The 27,277-nt window shown below is 41.6% G+C and overlaps 1 protein-coding gene across 1 annotated transcript; it reads right to left on the reverse strand.

Moving 5' to 3' along the window:
- Positions 1-7,702: 7,702 nt before the first annotated feature.
- LOC120055562 (ATP-dependent RNA helicase A protein-like) lies at positions 7,703-26,587 on the reverse strand. Its single transcript, XM_039003436.1, is given in 29 exon segments — positions 7,703-8,161; positions 8,486-8,644; positions 8,646-8,678; positions 8,821-8,936; positions 9,184-9,413; positions 9,572-9,699; positions 9,842-10,003; positions 10,157-10,268; positions 10,609-10,769; positions 11,074-11,226; positions 14,692-14,765; positions 14,865-14,959; positions 15,148-15,361; positions 15,478-15,587; positions 15,689-15,847; positions 16,052-16,132; positions 21,282-21,423; positions 21,651-21,842; positions 21,934-22,014; positions 22,191-22,352; positions 22,507-22,596; positions 22,755-22,894; positions 23,108-23,154; positions 24,420-24,467; positions 25,340-25,440; positions 25,605-25,771; positions 26,046-26,160; positions 26,260-26,391; positions 26,477-26,587. Coding segments are annotated over 29 exon segments (3,642 nt in total). The 3' UTR covers positions 7,703-8,034.
- Between the last annotated feature and the right edge of the window lie 690 nt (positions 26,588-27,277).

A 27,277-nucleotide genomic window follows, 5' to 3' on the forward strand; every position in this document is an offset into this window, starting at 1 on the left:
GCAGAGGAACGTGGCCATAGGCACCGCGAGTGCTGCTGGTAAGCTTTCTTGATTTAATAATTTTTTTATAACCTTTGTTTAACCAGCTGCTATTACGACCTTTCACGCCGAAACCCTAACCTAGATGACGCTTGTCCAATTGTGCGCCGCCCTATGGGACTCTCAATCATGGCCAGTTGTGATACAGCCCGGACCAGGGTCTGTAGTGATGCCTCAAGCACTGAGATGCAGTGCCTTAGACCGCTGTGCCACTCGGGAGCCCCAGAATAACTACTCCCCCCGCACCTCTCTGATTCAGAAGGGTTGGGTTAAATGTGGAAGACACATTTCGGTTGAATGCATTCAGGTATCACTAGGCATCACCCTTTCCCAAAAGACTTTCTGGTGGAGTTTTCATTCAACAGGGTTTTTTAATGTATATATATTTATATATATACATACAGTATATATAAATACATTTAGGGGGTAGATCAGCTTTAATATTGCAGAAAGTCGTGGCTTCCATCAATGTAATTGTCTGCATCATTTCCAATCCCCCATATATATTTGTGTGTGTGTATACATATATATTTTTCAGTTCTTTTTGTTGTTTTTTATACATTTGCAAAAAATTCCAAACCTGTTTTGCTTTGTCATTTTTGCGGTATTGTGTGTAGATTGATGAGGAAAGAATACAATTTAATCCATTTTAGAATAAGGATGTAACAATGTGGAAAAAGTCAAGGGGTCTGAATACTTTCTGTATGTATGTTTTCCTTTATTATATATCCTAACCCTTACAAACACTACAGGAACAAGATCATCCACATGTATCTATCACATTTTTACTAATGTAGAACTTTGTTCTAAAGCTGTATCCGTACACATTGGATGCAGTGAACACAATATAGTGGCTATATCCAGGAAAGCCAGAGTTCCAAAAGCTGGGCTTAAAATAGTGTATGACATCATACAAAAGATTTAGCTGTGGATGATTCTAAAAAATATTTGTTGGTCTAATGTGATTAATAAGGAGAATCTAGACGCTGCACTTGATTAATTTATTAAATTGCTTCTTTCGATTATTAACGTGTACCTGTACTGTACTGTTAGAACTCCATGGATTGATGACAAATTGGTTGAAAGAGATCAGGCAGAAGGAGTGTCTAATACGTCTGGCTGCACATCTGACTGGCTGACTTACTGCAAATTGATACAGTGGCAAGAAAAATTATGTGAACCTTTTGGAATTACCTGGACATCTGCATAAATTGGTCATAAATTTTTATCTGATCTTCATCTAGGTCACAACAACAGACAAACACAGTGTGCTTAAACTAATAACACACAAACAATTATATGTTTTCACGTCTTTATTGAACACACCGTGTAAACATTCACAGTGCAGGGTGGGAAAAGTATGTGAACCCTTGGTTTTAAAAACTGGTTGACCCTACTTTGGCAGCAATAACCTCAACGAAATGTTTTCTGAAGTTGTGGATCAGACCTGCATAACGGTCAGGAGGAATTTTGGACCATTCCTCTTGACAAAACTGTTTCAGTTTCATATTCTTGGGATGTCTGGTGTGAACCACTCTCTTGAGGTCATGCCACAGCATCTCAATCGGGTTGAGGTAAGGAGGTCAGGACTGGGCCACTCCAGAAGGCGTATTGTCTTCTGTTGAAGCCATTTTGTGTTTGATTTACTTCTGTGTTTTGGGTCGTTATCCTGTTGCATCACCCAACTTATGTTGAGCTTCAATTGGCGGACAGATAGCCTTACATTCTCCTGCAAAATGTCTTGATAAACTTGAGAATTCATTTTTTTCCATCAATGATAGCAAGCTGTCCAGGCCCTGAGGCAGCAAAGCAGCTCAAACCATGATGCTCCTTCCACCATACTTTACATTTGGGATGAGGTTTTGATGTTGGTGTGCTGTGCCATTTTTTTTCTCCACAAATAGTGTTGTGTATTCCTTCCAAAGAACTCAACTTTACTTTCATCTGTTCACAGAATATTTTGCCAGTAGCGCTGTGGAACATCCAGATGCTCTTTTGCGAACTTCAGATGTGCAGCAATGTTTTTTTTGGACAGCAGTGGCTTCTTCCGTGGTGTCTTCCCATGAACACCATTCTTGTTTAATGTTTTACGTATCATAGACTCATCAACAGAGATGTTAGCATGTTCCAGAGATTTCTTTGTCTTTAGCTGACACTAAGATTCGTCTTCACCTCATTAAGCATTCTGCACTGTGATCTTTCAGTCATCTTTGCAGGACGGCCACTCCGAGGGAGAGTAGCAACAGTGCTGAACTTTCTCCATTTATAGACAATTTGTCTTACCGTGGACTGATGAACATCAAGGCTTTTAGAGATACTTTTGTAAGCCTTTCCAGCTTTATGCATGTCAACAATTCTTTATCTTGGGTTTTCTGAGATCTCTTTTGTTTGAGGCATGGTTCACATCAGGCAATGCTTCTTGTGAATAGCAAACACAAAATTTGTGAGTGTCTTTTATAGGGCAGGGCAGCTCTAACCAACATCTCCAATCTCGTCTCAATGATTGTACTCCCGGTTAACTGACTCCTGACTCCAATTAGCTTTTGGAGAAGTCATTAGCCTAGGGGTTCACATATATTTCCCAGCCTACACTGTGAATGTTTAAATGATGTATTCAATATAGACAAGAAAAATACAATAATTTGTGTGTTATTAGTTTAAGCAGACTGTGTTTGTCTGTTGTTGTGATTTCGATGAAGATCAGATCTAATTTTATGACCAATTTATGCATAAATCCAGATAATTCCAAAGGGTTCACATACTTTTTCTTGCCACTGTATATTATATGACTAAACTCAACAAAAATAAGAGAATGCATTATGAAGCCAAGATGAATGATGGAAAAAAAACTTTGCAGGACTTTAAATTAAATTATGGGCAGAAAGACATTCAACTCCATATTTCATTGAATCAGATGGCATTTTCATCACAACCATTTGATGTTGAGAATTAATTTAATGATTACTTAATTGGGAAAGTGGGCACACTTAGGTAGGAAATGCCAACAACGAACAGTAAGCCATCATACTCATGCATAAAGAAAAGCATTGAACATTTTGTAAAGTTTTGTAAAGTGTGGGAGAGGGGGAAAAATTGTTATCGATCAATAATGACAAACCTCCTGGCATTGACAACTTAGATGGAAAGCTACTGAGGATGGTAGCTGACTCTATAGCCATTCATATCTTTAATCTGAGCCTAGAGGAAACTCTTTGTCCTCACGCCTGGAGGGAAGCAAAAGTAATTCTGTAAGCAAATTAACAACTTTGAGCATGCTTATAGAGAAGGGCTCTCCAAATGTACTTTACTGACACAAATGACTGATTGGTTGAAACAAATTGACAATAAGAAGATTGTGGGAGCTGTACTGTTAGATTTCAGTGCAACTGTTAATATTATTGACCATAAGTTATGTGTTATGGCTTTTCAACCTCTGCCATATTGTGGATTCAAATCTATTAGAACTCAGATGGTTTTCTTTAGTGGAAGCTTCTCTAATGTCAAACATGTAAAGTGTGGTGTACTGCAGGGCAGCTATCTAGGCCCTCTACTCTTTTCTATTTTTATCAATGACCTGCCACTGGCATTAAACAATGCATGTGTGTCCATGTATGCTGCTGATACAACCATATACACATCAGAAACCACAGCAAATGAAGTCACTGAAACCATTAACAAAGAGTTGCAGTCTATTTTGGAATGGGTGGCCAGTAATAAACTGGTCCTGAACATTTCTAAAACTTGGAGCACTGTATTTGGTACAAATCATTCCCTAAGTTCTAGACCCCCAGCTGAATCAGGTAATGAATGGAGTGGCTGTTGAACAAGTTGAGGAGACTAAATTACTTGGTGTTAACTTAGTCTGTAAACTGTCATGGTCAAAACATGTAGATTCATTGGTTGTAAAGATGGGGAGAGGTCTCTGCTTTTTTGACACCACACTCCAAAAAGTCCTGCAGGCTCTAGTTTTCTTATTTTGATTATTGTCCAGTTGTGTGGTCGAGTGCTGCAAGGAAAGACCTAGTTAAGCTGCAACTGGCCCAGAATATAGTGGCACGTCTTGCTCTTCAATTGTAATCAGAGGGCTAATATAAATACTATGCATGCCAGTCTCTCTGGCTAAGAGTTGCAGAGAGACTGACTGCATCACCTCTTTTCATAAGAAATATGAACGTGTTCATAAAATCCCAAATTCTTTGCATAGTCATTCACCCCACCGGACATGCCACCAGGGATCTTTTCACAGTCCCCAAATCCAGAACAAATTCAAGAACGCGGACAGTATTATATACAGTGTATTTCGAAAATATTCAGACACCTTGACTTTTTCCACATTTTCTTATGTTACAGCCTTATTCTAAAATTGAATAATTTGTATTTTTCCCTCATCAATCTACACACAATACCACATAATGACAAAGCCCAAAAAAATTAACTATCACATTTACATAAGTATTCAGACCCTTTACTCAGCACTTTGTTGAAGCACTTTTTGGCAGTGATTACAGCCTCGAGCTTTCTTGGTTATGACACTACAAGCTTAGCCACCTGTATTTGGGAGTTTCTCCCATTTCTTCTCTGCAGATCCTCTCAAGTAGCGTTGCTGCATAGCTATTTTCAGGTCTCTCCAGAGATGTTTGATCGGGTTCAAGTCCGGGCTCTGGCTGGGTCACTCAAGGACATTCTGAGACTTGTCCCAAAGCATCTCCTGCTTGTCTTGGCTGTGTGCTTAGGGTTGTTGTCCTGTTGGAAGGTGAACCTTCACCCCCATCTGAGGTCCTGAGCGCTCTGGAGGAGATTTTCATCAAGGATCTCTCTGTACCTTGCACCGTTCATCTTTCCCTCGATCCTGGCTAGTCTCCCAGTCCCTGCCGCTTGAAAAACATATCCACAGCATGATGTTGCCACCACCATGCTTCACCGTAGGGGTGCTGCCAGCTTTCCTCCAGACATGACGCTTGGCATTCAGGCCAAAGAGTTCAATCTTGGTTTCATCAGACCAGATATTGTTGTTTCTCATGGTCTGAGAGTCCTTTAGGTGCCTTCTGGCAAACTCCAAGCGGGCTGTCATGTGCCTTTTACTGAGGAGTGCCTTCTGTCTGGCCACTCTACCATAAAGGCCTGATTGGTGGAGTGCTGCAGAGATGGGAGAACCTTCCAGAAGGACAACCATCCCCACAGAGGAACTCTGGAGCTCTGTCAGTGATCATAGGGTTCTTGGTTACCTCCCTGACCAAGGCCATTCTCCCCTGATTGCTCAGTTTGGCAGGGTGGCCAACTCTAAGAAGAGTCTTGGTGGCTCCAAACTCCTTCCATTTAACAATGGAGGCCACTGTGTTTTGGGGGACCTTCAGTGCCTTGACCCAATCCTGTCTCGGAGCTCTACGGACAATTTCTTTGACCTCATGGCCTGGTTTTTGCTCTGACATGCACTGTCAACTGTGGGACCTTATATAGACAGGTGTGTGCCTTTTAAAATCATGTCCAATCAATTGAATTTACCATAGGTGGACTCCAATCAAGTTGTGGAAACATCAAGGATGATCAATGGAAACAGGATGCACCTGAGCTCAATTTCAAGTCTCATACCAAAGGGTCTGAATACTTATCTAAATAAGTTACATTTCTAAAAACCTGTTATTGCTTTGTCATTATGGGGTATTGTGTGTGTATAGTGATGAGAATTGTTTTATTTAATCCATTTTAGAGTAAGGCTGTAACGTAACAAAATGTGAATACTTTCCGAATGCACTGTACGTTCCATTTAAACGTGCTTAACTCTGGTCTTAACCGCCCCCCTGATGGAAAAAAATGTTTTTTGCTAACATATCATGGGGGTCCCTGGGCAAGAAAAGGTTTCGTAGTATGGAACATTAAAGGTGCAATATGCAGAAATCGCTCCGCCATTTCCAGGTTGCTAAAATTCAAATAGTTTGCATAATTTCAGTTTGTGACAAAACAAGCAATGTATAGCGTAGAGAATCATTGTACCATCTTAACTGCTGTAAAATATCCTTCCAGTAACCAAAATATTGTATTTCCAGCTGTTTGAAGCTGGTGTACAAAAACCGAAAGTAAAAGACGCAAAAACAAAACTTAAGAACAGAAAACACTGAAATATCGCACACAGAACAGCTCTTCCGCTTCTTAGACTTGCTTTCAATAAGTGTCGGATCTATAACTCACAATTCTATGAGAATTTGGTCAAGTCGCCCAAAAAGTTCACATATTGCAGCTTTAAGGGGAAGCAAAGATTGTCTATTATATTGACCAGATAGTCAAGTGCCGCTCTAACAATTGAAATATGTCCTCAGGTGAGACCCTTCTAGCCATTGAGAGGGCAGATACGCATATGAACAACAAGCCATAGAGATGGATAGGGGACTCATCTTTGTATCTTTGCCATTATAGCAATCGTTGATAGCATGGGCAGCGCCATTGAGGCTATCTCCATTTTGAAGCTGTCAATTTTCTTCATTGGCTGATTGCTCCCAACTCATAGGAATCCCGACTCAGTTTACTACTTTTAAATTATGGAAGTCCTCGATGACAATGTCCATGCTAAAACGGGTTATGTACATGATGTCCGCTATGACAACATGCGCAACGCCTATAGTTGTTTTTTTCAAAGTTGCCAAAATGCCACGTGCGTCCACTTTTATCAGTGCATTCGTAACAACCTATCCATTATGGAGCTTCTATTTGATCAAGTAAGCCTTACTTAGCAAATTGGCAATTACATTTTAACACTCATTGACCTCCATACAAAAATTCCTCACTTCGTGGGTCTGTTTTTGTGGACAAATTTTGGGTGGAGTAAAACCTCTCTCTTCACCGCTTACTCTCTTGGGAAAGTGGTGATTCTGGGGAAATGAATCAACTCAAGCTAGGAGGAACCCTAGATTGTCAGCAGCAGGATAATCTGTGATAGTGGTGTTGTAGTAAGTGTAATAAATGTGGCATAGTAAAGCAGACCTAATTTAAATAGGTGTACGCTGTAAGCTTCACCTTCGTGAAAATAGTGTACAACCTCACTTATGTCTACTCAAGTAGAAAACCAAGGATTGGTCAGTAACATGAAATGTTCGTTCTATTCAGCTTCTCCCTCAGCCCCAACTGAAGCTCACCAACAACCACATTCATGATAACCACGGGTATGGCGTGACCATTCTTGTTCCTGACAATCTGTACAAAGTGAGTGAGGACCTGGAGCAGACAGCCAGTGGGGACAAGAACGAGACAGATCATCTTTCCAAGGCCCTGCAGAAACTCAGCTTGGAGATCACCACCAACAAACTGGAGTACAACACCAAGGGCGATGTAGGCTTGCTGCACAAAATGTGGGTGGATTCCTGAGTCTAGGATTGCAGCGTAAATGTGTTGTGTTGTACACAATGGTTAAAACAAGTTGAAGTAACCAGACCTTTGACAGGCAATTCACTATTGAATGTAGCTGTTTGCTCAGTATCTTGCCATGTAACAGCTGTTACTACTTAAGTCTATTTTTCTTGTGTTCATGTCCATTTCAATGTAAAGTTAAACGCTTTCTTTATGCACTGGCCCCATAAACGTGCACTTTATATGAACAATTAATTAAATCGTTTTTTCAAAATTGTGCTCCTTTTTGTGCCTTCAGAGGAAATGCAAAGGAAATCTGGCGGTGTTGGAGAAAAGTCTTTTATTGAATTGATTTCTTTAATGATCATCTTTAAGTTATAAATCACTGACAAAATGAAGCATTTAACGCTAACAAATACAAAACTAATCCAATGAGTCAGTCTAAAAGATAATACAGAGAATGGATGATCTATATAGCAAAGACTTAAAATTGTTCATTTATTATATGTGGACCAATAACCTTGACTTTAAAGTGGTGGTGTCACACAATGCACAACTAAAACAAAAACATCCGTAGACATTTTTCAAATATTACAGTCAAATAAACAAACATCATATTATGCATTTTTATATACAACATCCAAAAAGTTACATGCTCTAATATCCCTGACACCCCCTGTATCTACCACCTCCACGGTATCCGCCACCACTTCCTCCTCCTCTGTACCCTCCTCCACTTCCATCAAACCTGCCCATTTTAGGAGGACGTGGACCATCGCCAAAACTGATAAAGACAGAAAAACATGTAAACCAGCTGTATTTGGTATTCAAAACAGACATATTTCACTACTGAAAAAAGTCATATGCTGTACTATTACTCACTGAGTGGAGTAGATCATACTGTGCACAAATGTTGATAACCTACACCGAATAAACTAATCCAATAATGCCACTACAAGTATGTATGGTATTTCATGTTTATCAGACTATGGCTGCTAGAGCTTTGGTCAAAAGTAGTGCACTATGTAGTGAAAAGGGTGCCATTTGGGACAGAATCTCGATATTTTCCACCTACCCTGAGCTGAGAGGTCAGTCGTGTTGATCTTACCGTAGATTGTTGACCATGAGGTTAAGCCCGGCTGCGGAGGGCTTGGCGATTTGGCGGATGATGTTGAGCAAACGCTCGTTTGTGGGGTGCAGCTGTCTGATGTACTCAGGGTCTTTGATGACTTCCACAACAAGGGCCTCCATTCCAGCCCTCAATGCAGCCAGCCACGTCATGAGGTATCTTCAGTTTGATCCTGTAAATACAGATGGTGGTTTTATTTGCTTGACCCCACAATTTATGCTTAATCTAAAACCCTTTTTAGTATTCTAAGTAAATATGCAGGAAAAACCATGTTTCCACTATTGCACCACTTTAAAGATGGTAGCTACACTCACCAATCATCCAGCTCAATGATTTCTCCGTTTGATGTGATTTTCTTGGCGGCAAATAAGATCAGCTGGAGTGGGCTGACTAGTGTCATTCCTTTGGCGGAGATGGCTCGAGTCCGGATCTGGGGGAAATCAAAAGACGAGTGGTCATGAATTGTAGCAGTAGTGTTAACTGGTTGCGTGCAGTCAGACTGAATTGTACACCAATTTACAATCATAGATTGTCATCGAACACTGACAGGGTGACCCCGTTAGCTCACATTTAAGCGTATAAATAACCGGTACACAACCTATAGCATAGTAAAACCTATGACACATCAGTATATTCTTATTATGTAGACATTGATAACTTTTAATTTGAGATAATACCTTTTCGCTAAAGACAAAGAACAGTGATGGGTAGGTCATGTCCTGGCTGCTGAAGGGGCAGTTGACAGAGCATTTATGGATGAGGGCATTGCGCCCCGCAGTGGTGAGAATCTTCCTCTTCTCCTTGTGGTAGCACACGTTGGGATAGGAGCCGTATGTCAGGAGAGAGATGACCACGTCAAGGTTGTTGTCAGGTCCAACGTTGTTGAACATCTGTGTCATCAAGCACTCTTATAAAAAGACAAAAAAACAGTAAACTATTTCAGATGTGATTGTAAATGATGCCAATACAGCTACCCAAATTGTGTTGTTCACATAGCACCCTATTCCCAATAAAGTGCACTACTTTTGCCCAGGACCCATAGGGCATTTGAGACTGACAATTTACCCTCATGGAAGCCAGAGTTGATGAGGATCTCCTTCAGCTGCACTTTGGCCTCCCAGGTCATCCTCAGTGTGGACATGTTGAGCCTCTTGTGTTCACAGAATCTGGACTCCGCATCCTCACCTCCCATTCTACAATGAAGTTAACAAGCCTTTCTAACCTTCATTTTCCAGGTAGTGAGAGAGAATAGGAGTGTTTCATTCTAATCCATAAGAGGGGATTGGTTGTTTTCTAGATGTACATGTTGCATGTTTATATGAAGCCAGGACTCACCTCAGATCGTCCCAAGCCTGGAAGACTGACAGCAGTGCCACGTGGTCTGAGAAGCGGGTGCCAGCAAAGTTACGGTGCACGTAGCGCAAGCGCTTGCCATCATTGATGAAGGGCTCTGGGAAGCATGATGCTGCAGAGATGGTGCACACTGCATCTCCAACACTAGAAAGCAGAGCAGAGAAAGCACCAACTACTGAAACCATTTCTCATTGGAAACATAAAACAGTGTATGTGTATAGCGATTTGTCAATATGGAATAGTATCTTAGGGAAGGATTTTACTAAATGCATGCATGACTTCTGATGCAGCACTCACTTGAATATGCAGCCCATAATCATCATCTTTCCCAGCCGTGGCTCGATTGGAAGCTTTGCAAGGATCCGACCAAGTGGAGTCAACTCGTCATTTGTGTCCAAGGCATCCAGTTCTAGTGGAAAAATATTGAAGAACCGTAAATGCCAACACTATTCAAGGTTGTTGGTAATGCTTACAACAATGGGCCTCATTTAGAAATTGAGTAAAAAACTAAATCTATTAAAGCTAGAACCTCAATAGAAACAATAAAGCGGTTATTGGAATAAAGCTGATGGATGGGCCTGGAGATATGTAACCACTCAAATTCATAGAGCTATGGATGCATCCATGATGTCAACATTATAGTTTTATTCTGTAAGAATCAATGTGTTTAATATACATTCATTTATCAGTCCAAAAATGGATGTAGCAACTAAGGGTTCTAGCTTTAAGGTCAAAGCTAAAATACTAACCTTTCAGTGTGTGTTCTGCCTCGATAACTGCGTCCAGGGGAGGGGGCTCGATGGCCTTGGAAAGGAAATGGCCAATGGATCCTAGTCTCAGCAGCTTGATGCTCAGGGCTACCTCGTGGAGAGGAGTACGGAATATCTCAGGGGTCATATGGGTCTCCAGTCTGGAATGAAGAAAAGGGTAAGCACAGAAGCAGAGGCATACATTCTTCACTTGTGTTTTTCAAATCAAACTCATAGTTTGACATACAAGTAAGGGTAAGAGTGAATAAACAGGGCACATATCCATAAAGCAGCTCAGAGTTGTAGTGCTGATCAGTTTAGCCTTTTATATCATAATTAATATGTTTACATGGAAGGGGGGACCTGATCCGAGATCAGCACTCCTACTCTGAGAGGCTTTTTGAATACAGGCCCAGACGTTTGGCATCTCTTCAATTCAATGAAGGTTGCGGTTCAGAGACGTACTTGTCAAAGCGTGCTCTGCTCCAAAGATAAAAGCAGAGGCCAGCCCGGACGCGGCCGGCCCGACCCTTCCTCTGCTCCAGGTTGGTTTTGGAGCCCCAGACCATGGCGTAGTTGGTCATGTTGTTGTGAGACGTGAACAGCTTCACTTTCTGCCTAAGAGAAAACACACCATCATGGGCGGTCATTAGTAGGGTTGAATATTTTGCTGGTATATTACAAACGTTCCATCCCGAGAATAAATCACTTTTCTCCCAGGTAACCCGGTATTTCCTACCAAAACCGGAAGTGTCATTCAAAAGTATTATAAAGCATATAAAATTGGCCTGGGTCTGGAGGTTGTTAGAGCTTTGATAGAAAATGTAACCCTGACACTAACTGAGCCATACATTAAATACATTTAATGAGCCCAAGCCCAAAAAAGACCAAATGATTGTGCCATTATCTGACACACACACACACGCTACTGCACATTACGCACAACATAATTTTTTTATCCCATAGACGTAGCTAACTACAGTGCATTCGGAAACTATTCAGACCCCTTCACTGATTCCACATTTTGTTACAGCCGTATTCTAAAATGGATTAAATTGTATTTTACCCTCATCAATCTACACACAATACCCCTTAACGACAAAGCAGCAAAAACAGTTTTTTTTCACACTTACATAAGTATTCAGACCCTTTACTCAGTACTTTGTTGAAGCACCTTCGGCAGCGATCACAGCCTCGAGTCTTCTTGGGTATGACGCTACAAGCAATGCAAACCTTTATTTGGGGAGTTTATCCCATTCTTATCTTCATATCCTCTCAAGCTGTCAGGTTGGATGGGGAGGTCTCTCCAGACATGTTTGATCGGGTTCAAGTCCGGGCTCTGGCTGGGCCACTCAAGGACATTGAGAGACTTGTCCCAAAGCCACTCCTGCATTGTCTTGGCTGTGTGCTTAGCATCATTGTCCTGTTTGGAAGGTTGAATATTCGTCCCAGTTCGGCAAACTCCAATCTGGCTGTCGTGTGGCTTTTACTGAGGAGTGGCTTCTGTCTGTCCACTCTACCATAAAGGCCTGATTGGTGGAGTGCTGCAGAGATGGTTGTCCTTCTGGAATGTTCTCCCATCGGGTTCTTGGTCACCTCCCTGACCAAGGCCCTTCTCCCCCGATTGCTCAGTTTGGCAGTGTGGCCAGCTCTAGGAAGTCTTGGTGGTTCCAAACTTCTTCCATTTAAGAATGATGGAGGCCACTGTGTTCTTGGGGACCTTCAATGCTGGAGAATTTTTTGGATACCCTTCCCCAGATCTATGCCTCGACACAATCCTGTCTCGGAGCTCCACGGACAATTCCTTCGACCTCATGGCTTGGTTTTTGCTCTGACATGCACTGTCAACTGTGGGACCTTATATAGACAGGTGTATGTCCAATCAATTGAATTTACCACAGGTGGACTCCAATCAAGTTGTAGAAATATCAAGGATGATCAATGGAAACAGGATGCACCTGAGCTCCATTTCAAGTTTCATAGTAAAGGGTCTGAATACTTACGTAAATAAGAGTTCGCTTTGTCATTATGGAGTATTGTGTGTAGATTTAGGGAAAACATTTATTTAACCAATTTTAGAATAAGGCTGTAACGTAACATAACGTGGAAAAAGTCAATGGGTCTGAATACTTTCGGAAGGCACTGTATATGCTGTCTTGGGTAAATAACTGAAACTAGCTCCAGTAGGCTAATCCTTTTGAGTGGGAACTGTATTACTGTAATGTATTATATGGACTGGAATATGCACATCGTTCAAACCTTGATAAAGGAGGGAGAGAACATGTGATTCTGGTGCAGCACATGCGGCCTACCTAGTTAGGCTAGTAAATTTGATTTTCATTTTGAAATACAGTACCAGTCAAAAGTTTATACACACCTACTCATTCCAGGGTTTTTCTGAATTTTTTACATTATAGAATAGTGAACACATCAAAACCATGAACTAACACATATGGAATAGTATAGTAACCAAAAAATAGTGAAACAAATCAAAATATATTTGAGATTATTCAAAGTAGCCACCCTTTGCCTTGATGACAGCTTTGCACACTCTTGGGATTCTCTCAACCAGCTTAACAGGTGTGCTTTGTTCAAATTTAATTTGTGGAGTTTCTTTCCTTCTTAATGCGTTTGAGCCAATCAGTTGTGTTGTGACAAGGTTGGGGTGGTATACAGAAGATATTTGGTAAAAGACCAAGTCCATATTATGGCAAGAACAGATCAAAAAAGCAAAGAGAAACGACAGTCCATCATTACTTTAAGACATGAAGGTCAGTCAATCCTGAAAATGTCAAGAACTTTGAAAGTTTCTTCAAGTGCAGTCGCAAAAACCATCAAGCGCTATGATTAAACTGGTTCTCATGAGGACCGCCACAGGAAAGGAAGACCCAGAGTTACCTCTGCTGCAGAGGATAAGTTCATTAGTTACCAGCCTCAGAAATTGCATCCCAAATAAATGCTTCACAGAGTTCAAGTAACAGACACATCTTAACATCAACTGTTCAGAGGAGACTGCGTGAATCAGGCCTTCATGGTCGAATTGCTGCAAAGAAACCACTACTAAAGGACACCAATAAGAAAAAGAGACTTGCTTGGGCTAAGAAACATGAGCATTGGACATTAGATCGGTGGAAATCTGTTCTTTGGTCTGATGAGTCCAACTTTGAGATTTTTGGCTCCAACCGCTGTCATTGTGAGACTCAGAGTAGGTGAATGGATGATCCCTGCATGTGTTGTTCCCGCCGTAATGCATGGAGGAGGTGTGACGGTATGGGGGTGCTTTGCTGGTGACACTGCCTGTGGTTTATTTAGAACTCAAGGCACACTTAACCAGCATGGCTACCACAGCATTCTGCAGCTATACGCCATCCTATTTCATTTGTACTTAGTGGGACTATCATTTGTTTTTCAACAGGACAACAACCCAAAACACACCTCCACGCTGTGCAAGTGCTATTTGACCAAAGAGAGTGATGGAGTTGGACTGCAGCGTGAAGGAAAAGCAGCCAACAAGTGCTCAGCATATGTGGGAACTCCTTCAAGACTGTTGGAAAAGCATTCCTCATGAAGCTGGTTGAGAGAATGCCAAGAGTGTGCAAAGCTGTCATCAAGGCAAAGGGTGGCTACTTTGAAGAATCTAAAAACCTTTTTGTTACTACATGATTCCATATGTGTTATTTCATAGTTTTGATGTCTTCACTATTATTCTACAATGTATAAAATAGTAGAGATAAAGAAAAACCCTTGGATGAGTAGGTGTGTCCAAAATGTATGTATGCATGTATGCATGTATACACACATACATACATAATCTAGAACAGGATTATCTATTTCGGATGCAATTTGAATTGAGTAAATAAAGCAAGACTGCGAGAGAGTGCTCACACGTGCACTGATTTAAAGCAACGATATTCAAGTTATTTATCCCGGGAAAGGGGAGTGGTCTAGGGCAGTAAATTCCGGTAACCCGGTTCCCACCATTCAACCCTAGTCATTGGTAGCTACACTCCCATACAATACAATGAAAATTAATCGAATTAAAGCAGATCACAGAGTACAGTATATCAAGTGAGAAGCACTTACTTGCAAGAGTCGATGACGTATACTACATCATTGATGGTAATACTTGTCTCTGCGATGTTTGTTGACAAGATCACCTGAAAAGGATCAAATATTCATAACATCAAAAATAAAGAACACATGAGCAACATTAAACACCAATACAGGAAAAACCCTAGGACGCCTGACTGACTGACCTTGGTGATGTTTTCAGGCACAGGCTCAAATACCCTTCTTTGCTCCTCTCTGGGGATCTGAGAGTGGAGAGGCAGAATCAGGTACCGTTGACTTCCTGGGTGAAACCAAATGAATAACAAGTCAATATACTGTTATCATTACAATTAGGACCAACAGCATGTATATGGCAGAAACACGGGAGATTTGAGACTAAAATGACGATGCATTTGTTGATATCAATACAAATACCTTGACCAATAGCATTTTCTATGGTAGAACAAGGGACGTAGTGAGAATACACACCAAAGTGTGGGTTCATCTCCAGGTGTTTCTGCATGGAGTAGATGAGGTTCCAGCCGGGCAGGAAGATAAGCACGGCCCCGGCCACCTGGAGGGTCTCAATGTACTTCAGCAGGGCCTCCACCAGCCCAAAGGGAGTCTCCTTCTCATTCATCTGGGCCATGGAGCGCTTTGTCTCTGGGGTGTAATCTGGCCCACATATCACATTACAGTTGGCCTGTGACAAGAGGAAGACAAACATATACAAAGACAACACTTCCATTGAACAAGAAACTGTGGTTAAATGAAATGGTCATCTGTGCTCAATACGGAGGGCAAATTATTGTCCAATACCTCTTCATCTCCTCGTTCCTCATCCTTTCTCTTTCTATCATTCGGAGGAGGAATAAAATGAGTCATCTGAATGCAATCTTCTAAAAAAGTACTTTGGAAAAGATTGAAACCTTGTTAGAAACACCTTAGACCTGTCCATTACAAGCCCATAAACTAGATGTTAGATTGATTTAAGAAAGTGTGCAAGCTCCATTTGACTGAGCTCTCTTACCTTGTACTAGGAATGTGCGGCCGAACACCTCGATGACGGGGAAGTTGAAATAGTACTCTCTGAACATGGTGGTTTCGATGGTGGCGGACATGAGGATGATGTGCACTTCTGGGCATGTCTGGACCACGTCCCTCAGCACCACCATGAGGAAGTCAGTCTGTGAAAAGTAAACAGTTACTCTATATATAGTACATCGAGGGCTGATTTCCCAGACACAGATCAAGTCTAGTCCTGGACTACAAAGAATTATCAATGTAGATTCTCCATTTAGTGAACTTTTTAGTCCAGGGCTAGGCTCAATCTGTATAAGGGGAAACTGCCCCTAAGGATTCTGATTTTGGGGATCATCAGCTATACGCATATTGAGGTCTCTCTCGTGGATTTCACCCACAATCACATGGTTGATCCCACGAATACCTGTTTCCAGCTTCCGCAGTAACACACCTAGATATAGAGCAATATAGATCAATTTACGCTACACAGTGCCTTCGGAAAGTATTCAGACTTCCCTTTTTGCACACTTTGTTAAATTACAGCCTTATTCCAAAATGGATTAAATCAAAACTCAGCAATCTACACACAATGCCCCATAATGACAAACCAAAAACAGGTTTTTAGAAATGTTAGCAAATTTATAAAAAAAACAAAACAGAAATACCTTATTTACATAAGAATTCAGACCCTTTGCTATGAGACTCGAAATTGAGCTCAGGTGCATCCTGTTTCCATTGATCATCCTTGAGATGTTTCTTCAACTTCATTGGAGTCCACCTGTAGCAAATTACATTGATTGGACATGATTTGGAACGGCACAACTGTCTATATAAGGGCCCACTTGACAGTGCACGTCAGAGCAAAAACCAAGCCATGAGGTCGAAGGAAAAGTCCGTAGAGCTTCGAGACAGGATTGTATCGAGGCACAGATCTGGGGAATGGTACCAAAAATGTTCTGCAGCATTGAAGGTCTCCAAGAACACAGTGGCCTCCATCATTGTTAAATGGAAAACATTTGGAACCACTAAGACTCTTCCTAGAGCTGTCCGCCCGGCCAAACTGAGCAATCGGGGGAGAAGGGCCTTGGTCAGGGAGGTGACCAAGAACCTGATGCTCACTCTGACAGAGCTCTAGAGTTCCTTTGTGGAGATGGAAGAACCTTTCAGAAGGACAACCATCTCTGCAGCACTCCAGCAATCAGGCCTTTATGGTAGAGTGGCCAGACAGAAGCCACTCCTCAGTAAAAGGCACATGACAGGCAGCTTGGAGTTTGCCAAAAGGCACCTACAGACTCAGAACATGAGAAACAAGATTATCTGGTCTGATGAAACGAAGATTGAACTCCTTGGCCTGAACGCGAAGCGTCACTTCTAGAGGTCGACCGATTAAATCGGAATGGCCGATTAATTAGGGCCGATTTCAAGTTTTCATAACAATCGAAAATCGGTATTTTTGGAGACCGATTTGGCCGATTTTTTATAATTTTTTTTACACACCTTTATTTAATCTTTATTTAACTAGGCAAGTCAGTTAAGAACACATTCTTATTTCAATGACGGCCTAGGAACGGTGGGTTAACTGCCTTGTTCAGGGGCAGAACGACAGATTTTTACCTTGTCAGCTCGGGGATTCAATCTTGCAACCTTACAGTTAACTAGTCCAACGCTCTAACCACCTGCCTCTCATTGCACTCCACGAGGAGCCTGCCTGTTACGCGAATGCAGTAAGCCAAGGTAAGTTACTAGCTAGCATTAAACTTATCTTATAAAAAACAATCAATCAATCATAATCACTAGTTAACTACACATGGTTGATGATATTACTAGTTTATCTAGCGTGTCCTGCGTTGCATATAATCAATGCGGTGCGTATTCACGAAAAAGGACTGTCCTTGCTCCAATGTGTACCTAACCATAAACATCAATGCCTTTCTTAAAATCAATACACAGAAGTATATATTTTTAAACCTGCATATTTAGCTAAAAGAAATCCAGGTTAGCAGGCAATATTAACCAGGTGAAATTGTGTCACTTCTCTTGCGTTCATTGCACGCAGAGTCAGGGTATATGCAACAGTTTGGCCCGCCTAATTTGCCAGAATTATACGTAATTATGACATAACATTGAAGGTTGTGCAATGTAACAGGAATATTTAGACTTATGGATGCCACCCGTTAGATAAAATACGGAACGGTTACGTATTTCACTGAAAGAATAAACGTCTTGTTTTCGAGATGATAGTTTCCGGATTCGACCATATTAATGACCTAAGGCTCGTATTTTTGTGTGTTATTATGTTATAATTAAGTCTATGATTTGATAGAGCAGTCTGACTGAGCGATGGTAGGCACCAGCAGGCTCGTAAGCATTCAATTCAAACAGCCCTTTCGTGCGTTTTGCCAGCAGCTCTTTGCTGTGCTTCAAGCATTGATTGCGCTGTTTATGACTTCAAGCCCTTCAACTCCCCGAGATTAGGCTAGTGTAACCGATGTGAAATGGCTAGCTAGTTAGCGAGGTGTGCGCTAATAGCTTTTCAAACGTCACTCGCTCTGAGACTTGGAGTAGTTATTCCCCTTGCTCTGCATGGATAACGCTGCTTCGAGGTTGGCTGTTGTTGAGGTGTTCCTGGTTCGAGCCCAGGTAGGGGTGAGGAGAGGGACGGAAGCTATACTGTTACACTGGCAATACTAGAGTGCCTATAAGAACACCCAATAGTCAGAGATATATGAAATACAAATGGTAGAGAGAGAAATAGTCATATAATTCCTATAATAACTACAACCTAAAACTTCTTACCTGGGAATATTGAAGACTCATGTTAAAAGGAACCACCAGCTTTCATATGTTCTCATGTTCTGAGCGAGGAACTTAAACGTTAGCTTTCTTACATGGCACATTTTGCACTTTTACTTTCTTCTCCAACACTTTGTTTTTGCATTATTTAAACCAAATTGAACATGTTTCATTATTTATTTGAGGCTAAATTGATTTTATTGATGTATTATATTAAGTTAAAATAAGTGTTCATTCAGTATTGTAATTGTCATTATTACAAATAAATACATTTATAAAAAATAAAAAAATAAAAAAAAGAATCGGCCGATTAATCGGTATCGGCTTTTTTGGTCCTCCAATAATCGGTGTCGGTATCGGTATTGGCGTTGAAAAATCATAAAAATCATCGGTCAACCTCTAGTCACGTCTGGAGGAAACCTGGCGCCATACCTACGGTGAAACATGGTGGTGGCAGCATCATGCAGTGGGGATGTTTTTCAGCTGCAGGGACTGGGAGACTAGTCAGGATCGAGGCAAAGATGAATGGAGCAAAGTACAGAAAGATCCTTGATGAAAACCTCCTCCAGAGCGCTCAGGACCTCAGATTGGGGTGAAGGTTCACCTTCCAACAGGACAATGACCCTAAGCACACAGCCAAGACAACGCCGGAGTGGCATCGGGACAAGTCTCTGAATGTCCTTGAGTGGCCTAGCCAGAGCCCGGACTTGAACCCGATCAAATATCTCTTGAAAGACTTGAAAACAGCTGTGCAGTGATGCTCCCCATCCACCTCAGAGCTTAAGAGAATATGCAGAGAAAAATGGGAGAAATTCCCCAAATACAGGTGTGCCAAGCTTGTAGCGTCATACTCAAGAAGACTCGAGGCTGTGATCGCTGCCGAAGGTGCATCAACAACGTACTGAGTAAAGGGTCTGAATACTTATGTAAATGTAATATTTCCATTTTTTTATTTCTAAAAAACCGTTTTTGCTTTGTCATTATGGGGTATTGTGCATAGATTGATGAGGGGAAAAAACGGTTTAATCCCTTTTAGAATAAGGTTGTAACGTAACAAAATGTGGAAAAAGTCAAGGGTTTGAATACTTTCCGAAGGCACTGTATATTAACATGACAATATCAAAACAATTCAATGTGTCTTCTGCTTAGGGCCGACCCTATTTAGTCGACTGATCGATTGTTTGGTCGATAGGCTGTTGGTCGACCGAGATTTCTTTAGTCGAGCAGTAGCAAAAAATTAAATCATGGTGTACAAGACACCTGTCTGATTCGTGCCCATCTGAGTGGACTGATCCATTGTGTAACCATGGGGATGGTACAGTCCATCAGTCTAAGACATGTGCTACTGAAATTGTATATGGTTATATTATGTAAGAAAAGTGAGGAGAGAGTAAACCCCAAATTAATTCTCTGGTATTAATTTTATTTTATTTAGTATCGTTTACACCGTTCCAAATAAAAAAAAGATATATATAACAATAATAATAACCCTAGTTTTTCCCTTGATCTACTTCTTGTTAATATTACTATTATTATCATCATCATCATTATAATAATAAGTAATGTTATTATCATTAGTAAGCTTAGTATAGCAGCCTTGTATAACCATCGAGCTGTAGGCCTCAGAGCGCGTCCTGTTTAGTCTTAATACCGTAACTTACTTAGGCCTATATTTCAATACTTATATAGGCTACTGTATCAATCTTTTATTCATTCATGTCATCACACAGTATACGAGTCAATCATGATTTGAAATGCAATCAAGAATTTTAGTTTTAAAGTAAAATAAAGCGACCATTGAATAATTAGTGTACACAATAAATAGGGCAAAAGCGCTCCATTTCGGATATTGCATTCACAAATGAATGCAACTGTTTTTGATCTTTGCTGTAATAAAGGTTTTACATCAGACTCTCTGGTATGCATTGAATGTATTTGGTGTTTACATTGTTCGAACCGATCAGGAAAATTATATTGTAATCTAACAGCACTTGTTTGGCACAGATAATATGCATGCAGCATTTGCTCCTTACGTCTTTCTTGATCTCCAGTATTTTCCACAACTAGTCAAATTTATTCCACACATCTGACTTCCCTTTACCTCCTGAGCAACCAGTAAACATTCCCCAGTTTTGAGTTTATTTGTCACGTCCTCTGCATCCAATTTTTATGTCACATGTGTTACAGTGTTCAGAGTTTGTTATAACCTATTTATTGATGTAATTATGAAAGGCTAAAAGGTCAGGCCCTATTGGTTACGTGCATGAGATGCGTACATGTGTCATGTAAAGAGAGCAAGGCTTGAGGGAATGGGGAATGTTTTTCCGAAACAAATTAGGGATTTCGGTAACAGAACTTTTCAGTCAGAAATGGCTGTAATTATGTTGCAGCTTCAGCAACACGGATAGCGCGATACAAACGATTGGTGTATCGTCGTGGTCGCTGCAGCAGGGAATAGAGAGAAAAAACGGGTACTTGTCACCCAGTCACTCGCTGTCTGAGCCAGGCCCGGCACAATCAAATCACTTGCGGTCAGACTCCCTCTAGTCATTTGTGTGTCTTAATTATTTCATCAGACAATTTGCTTAAAGCATCAGACAAACAGTGCATATAGTTGATTTGATTAAAACACATAGGATGCGTCTATATATGAAAAAATACACATTTAAACATTTCACAAGAACAGACGACTCTTGGTCGACCTGTCTGGGACAGCCCTACTTCTGCAATGCTTACATCCAGGCTGTATTTGCTACACACAAACACCTAATGTATGAATGAGAAATGAGGATAAGAGAGATACTTACCAACAGTGCAGAACATGATGCTGGCATGGGGCCATGGAAGGATGGATTCAAAGCGGACACTGTACCCACAGCTCTTACCGACATCCTCTCCTCTCTCGTAGGAAACACGCTCTGCAACAGACACTGCACTGATACGCCGGGGCTTAGGAAGAAGGGAAGGAGGACACTGTGATAAAGCAGTCAGTCATTCAGCCATCTGCACTTTTACATTCTATGTACATTCATGTCACAGAACATGTCCTGGACCTGTGTTTCTGTTTGTAATGCCTTTTAACGTTTACACACTGCCAAACAACATTTCCCAAGGAGACAAAGTCATTATCTTATCACAAACAAGGAAGTCCATGCATATTTAATTTTGAATCTTACCTGGGTTACAATAATGTTACAGTCGGACGCCCTCCCACTCTTGATGAACTGATCCAGGATGTACTGGGGAACCTGGGTGGTTTTGCCACAGCCAGTCGCCCCTCGAATGATCACCACTGAGTTACCCTGAACAGCAGACATGATCTCTCTCTCAAAATTCTTCACTGGAAGCCCATCTCGCTCCCCAATGACCTAGGAGACAAGTTTTTGCATGTCAGTCAGACATAACAGACCACCATTTAACACTAAATCAAGATAATAGCAAGTAAGTCAAGGCAAGAACACCTTCTGTTTTGCTTTGATCTTGTTCCAATTGACAGGTCAGCTCATGTTGGAGGTCAGCGCTGATTTGCTCTGGGGTGCACTAGAGGGAAATGGGAATGATACTTTTAGATGGGATGGCAGGTCCACCATGACAAAATAGACTGCTTTACTTTAGAGAAAGTAAGGACACATTATGAAGAGAATAACCACAGAAAATACAGATATATTGTTGGATTTCTTTTAGTAAACGTACAGCTAGAAACAAGTCTGTCTCACAAATGCTAGTGGGCCCTCTTCAATATTGCTGCTGGTCCAGGGGTTCCAGTTGACTTGCGGAGGGGACCAGGGCACTACCCCGGCCAAGCTCTGTCTCTGGGAGGGCTCAAACAGAGCCATCTTCCCTTGGACTAGGGACACTGGGGTACTTGGATCAGGTGGCTGGGGACAGGCAAATTGTTTAACTCATAATCCTCATATTCAAAGTCATACTCATATCAATCACATACAGTACCTTGCTTTTCTGTGCAACAGGTCGGATACTAATTGAAACTGTATAACGGTAAATAAAGGTCACCATATAAATGAGACTTACTGGAGGTGGAATTACAACACCCAGTTCTTGGGCAATACTCTTTAGCTGATGTTGCAGATCATCCACCACATTCACCTCAAAAGCTTCCAACTGTGAAGACACCAAGGTTCAACCCTAGGTTAAAAAGACTTGCTGCATACTTTGTTCTAACCTTGAGACAGATGTTGAAATAAGGTGAACAAACACAAAGCATACAACATGAAGACGTCGTATTATTAAACAAATGTACTAACTCCAAAAAGTGAAACACGTTTTTCCCCCTCTTTCTTCTTAGTAATGCCAGTATAAGGCTCAATGACACCCAGATGGTAAAGTTGACGGACGATAGACAGTGCAGAGGACTGGGCCGCCAGCTTCTTGTTAGAGCCATGCTCGCGGGCAATTATCTCTACAAACAAATTCAAATATATTTCTTACTCGGCATGTGAAGTCATACTTGTCATCTCCAGAGAGGTACTAAACTATTTTGTCATCGTTTACATTTTTCTCCAGAACTTGGAAATATCGAATATTTCTGAGACTCATCTACAAACATTTAAACAAAGCAGTTTACGTCCGATAGACAATTCAGTTTGAGTTGACTGAAAAAGTCGGTACTTACTTCTACCAAGCTGTCTAACAAATAACTGCATCTCAGCAATAAAGCTCCTAAAGTAGAAGTGAATAAATCCCATCATCCATAATGTTACTAAGCCTAATGTATCTGAATTCAGAATGATGTGTAACTGTCATGCTTTTACAGTTGATAAAACATGTATCAAACATTGGACCAACTGACCTCGGAGCTTGACAAGTCCATTGTCCACTCAGATGAGAACTTGAGGGAGCCAGTATGTTTTTCTGCCAGACTTCAAACAACAATCAACCTTATCACCACAGCCAGACTGTCCCACCCCTAGTGGAACAAGTGACACCAGAAATCAAAACCACACAATACTCTGCCCATTCCATCCCCCATTGTGGATGCAACCATGTGACAACTTTAGTGCAGCCTAAAGGATACCATATGTCATGACAAGTAAGGTTGTGAATTCTGGCATCACATGTCCACTTCTTTTTATATTAAGAATGACTTAGTCCAGTTAAATTCAAATAGTACAATATTGATCCTAGGTATTGGTTGAGGTCATAGAAATCCTATAACTAATTATTGGATTATAGAATCTCTATGGTTGAAGTATAAATAGTTCCAAAATGACTTTGCCGAGATCTCTCAGGTGTTAACCGCACACCCATGAGGGCTCTGTCTACATAGCAGTCCAGCAGAAAAACATACAGTCCACATAACTAATGTATGTCTAAGGCTCAGCTCTTTGGTTTGTCATGAATGCGTTGGAGCAATACTCCTGATAAACTAGGTTACTAATGAATCTATAGAAAATCTCAATAACTGATGGATTGCATCGTTGCCTGGTGTGGCGGCTGCTCGGCCTCTGACCACAAGGCACTACAGAGGGCCGGGCTTCCTGCCATCCAGGACCTCTGTAGCGGGCGGTGTCAGAAGAAGCCCCCCCCCCCCACGCTGCTGCTACTACTCTCTGTTATTATCTATGCATAGTCACTTTAATAACTTTACCTACATATACATATTACCTCAATACCGGTGCCCCTGCACATTGTACTGGTACCCGCTATTATATAGCCCCGCTATTGTTATTTACTGCTGCTCTTTAATTACTTGTTATTCTTATCTCTTACTTTTTTAGGTATTTTCTTTAAACTGCATTGTTGGTTAAGGGCTTGTAAGTAAGGGCAACACCTGTTGTATTCGGCCATGTGACAAATACAATTTGATTTGATCACTAGCCAATTGGAACCAGCCTGGTACACCAGAGTTCAGGCTGGTTACACCAGATTCAGGCTGGTTCCACCAGGCTAGCTGATCAACTTCCAGGCTGAAATATCCACCTGACCTGTTGTGGTCAGGACCAACTTGGCTGTATTTGTAAATCGGTTTGATTCAAATCAAAATCAAATCAAATCAAATTTATTTATATAGCCCTTCGTACATCAGCTGATATCTCAAAGTGCTGTACAGAAACCCAGCCTAAAACTCCAAACAGCAAGCAATGCAGGTGTAGAAGCACGGTGGCTAGGAAAAACTTCCTAGAAAGGCCAAAACCTAGGAAGAAACCTAGAGAGGAACCAGGCTATGAGGGGTGGCCAGTCCTCTTCTGGCTGTGCCGGGTGGAGATTATAACAGAACATGGCCAAGATGTTCAAATGTTCATAAATGACCAGCATGGTCAAATAATAATAATCAGAGTAGTTATCGAGGGTGCAGCAAGTCAGCACCTCAGGAGTAAATGTCAGTTGGCTTTTTTAGCACGTCCGGTGAACAGGTCAGGGTTCCATAGCCGCAGGCAGAACAGTTGAAACTGGAGCAGCAGCAAGGCCAGGTGGACTGGGGACAGCAAGGAGTCATCATGCCAGGTAGTCCTGAGGCATGGTCCTAGGGCTCAGGTCCTCTGAGAGAGAGAAAGAAAGAGAGAGAGAAGGAGAGAATTAGAGAGAGCATACTTAAATTCACACAGGACAAGACAGGAGAAGTCCTCCAGATATAACAAACTGACCCTAGCCCCCCGACACATTAACTACTGCAGCATAAATACTGGAGGCTGAGACAGGAGGGGTCAGGAGACACTGTGGCCCCATCCGATGATACCCCCAGACAGGGCCAAACAGGAAGGATATAACCCCACCCACTTTGGCAAAGCACAGCCCCCACACCACTAGAGGGAAATCTTCAACCACCAACTTACCATCCTGAGACAAGGCTGAGTATAGCCCACAAAGATCTCCGCCACGGCACAAACCAAGGGGTTTCTGATTCTTCTCCTTCTGGAAAAACTGGTTCATACGGGCTTTGGCATTCTCTAAAGTCCAGTTGCCATGGAGTCCTGCATTCAGATCTACCTCCTCAGACTCCAGAGTCTTGAACGGGAAAATAAACATGTCAAAGTTTAAAATACAACATGTGTGAAGACCATGACTTACTACAAATGCATTGCCTATTAAATATATTTCAGCATAAGCATAGCTAATGATAGACATGAAACCACAACACTTTATAAATATTGTGAATTGACAGGTCCTACCGCCTGTGCCTCTTGCTCATCTCTCTTTGAGTAGTAGTCCTTCAGATTGGCCCCACGATCCCACGGAGCATTGCTGTTTCCAGCACCTCCAGAATAATTGCCTCCACCATCACCTCCCGAATATCCCAAACCAGTGACACCTGGGACTGGTCCAGAAGGTGCATTTGCTGAAGCAACAGTTAAACATCAAGATAAGTTATGACACCATATAAAGAGAGTTCACAAAACAGACTATACAGGCATTTGGTGAAGTCAGCAAGTAGCCTAGTGGTTAGAGCGTTGGGCCAGTAACCGAAAGGTTGCTAGATCGAATCCCAGAGCTGACAAGGTAAAAATCTGTCGTTCTGCCCCTGAACAAGGCAGTTAACTCACTGTTCCTAGGCCATCATTGTAAATAACAATGTGTTCTTAACTGACTTGCCTAGTTAAATAAAACAATACCTTGCTCAGCTTTCACAACCAGGTGAGGTGGGATAGGTACACTTGGAGGAAGACTTCCAAAGCCGACGTTGCCTTTATCACCCCCTGCTCCCCCACTGAAGTCAGGTACACTTACCTATAAATATGAAAAGTATTTTTAATACGTTATCACCACACGTGCATGTTTTATCTTGAATGATAAAAAAGCATTAGGTGTAATATGTTAATAGCTGACCCCAAGGGCTTGGACTTCAGCTGCATTCATTTCTCCATCTCGGACAAGATAATTGACTAAGTCTCTGGCAGCATTTGCCTGGGCATCCTTCTTATTGGTGGAGTTTCCCATTCCCAATCCCTCAATACGAACCTTTGAAGAGGAACATAGGTCAAAATATGAATGTTATTTACCAGATCATTGCTGATGCAGACACATTTTAAAGAATACAACTGACCTCACACAGAAACTTCTGCCGGTTTTTGTTTCCAGCCCGTCGAATGTCATAGCTGGGTGTAAGTTTCTTCTTCCCACACCAAGCATACAGGAAGTTCTTGATGTCTGCCATGGCGGATTTGTGGATATCTGTTGGAGCAGGGTTAATTGGCCGTGACTGACCTACAAATAATAATGAGTTATTTATTGTTCTATGTAAATCAGTCAGTCGGCAGTAGCCTGCAATGTTGAACACTGACTTTATCAAATCTTGTCTATTATATTGACCGCTCTAATAATGGAAATATGTGTTCTCAAATATGGAAGGCAGACGAGAGAGGGGGAAGCGAGATCAGGTGGGACCATTCTAGCCAGTGAGAGTGCAGATAAACGTGTGAATGGGCACATTGATGAAAGCACCAGAAAATCCAAGCTCAGGATGCTATTTTAGCTAGCTAGTTGACTAACAATATCACCGATGTGGGGACTCCGTTAACGTGTATTCATTTATTCGACGCAGGCTAAATCAAAATGCATGTATAGATAGTTAGGTCAGACCAAAAAAACTTTCTTCAAACGAGCCGGCTAGCAAAAACAAACCATTCAGACGGCAGACATGTCATGAGCACGAACTGGGGCCAGAGAGGAAGAGGAGATAATCGTTGTCTGGGGCGCATACGTGGCTAGGACTACTGGAGACAGCCAGCCAAAGCCCCCTGGCAGTAGGACCACATAATTAGTCATTAGGATCTCTATGGGCAGAACGATGACTAGTTGCCAGACTCAAAATCCCAGGCCTAGAGCAATGTCGGTAGCAACCAAT

This window comes from Salvelinus namaycush, chromosome 11, assembly GCF_016432855.1.
Source record: "Salvelinus namaycush isolate Seneca chromosome 11, SaNama_1.0, whole genome shotgun sequence".
NCBI lineage: Eukaryota > Metazoa > Chordata > Actinopteri > Salmoniformes > Salmonidae > Salvelinus > Salvelinus namaycush.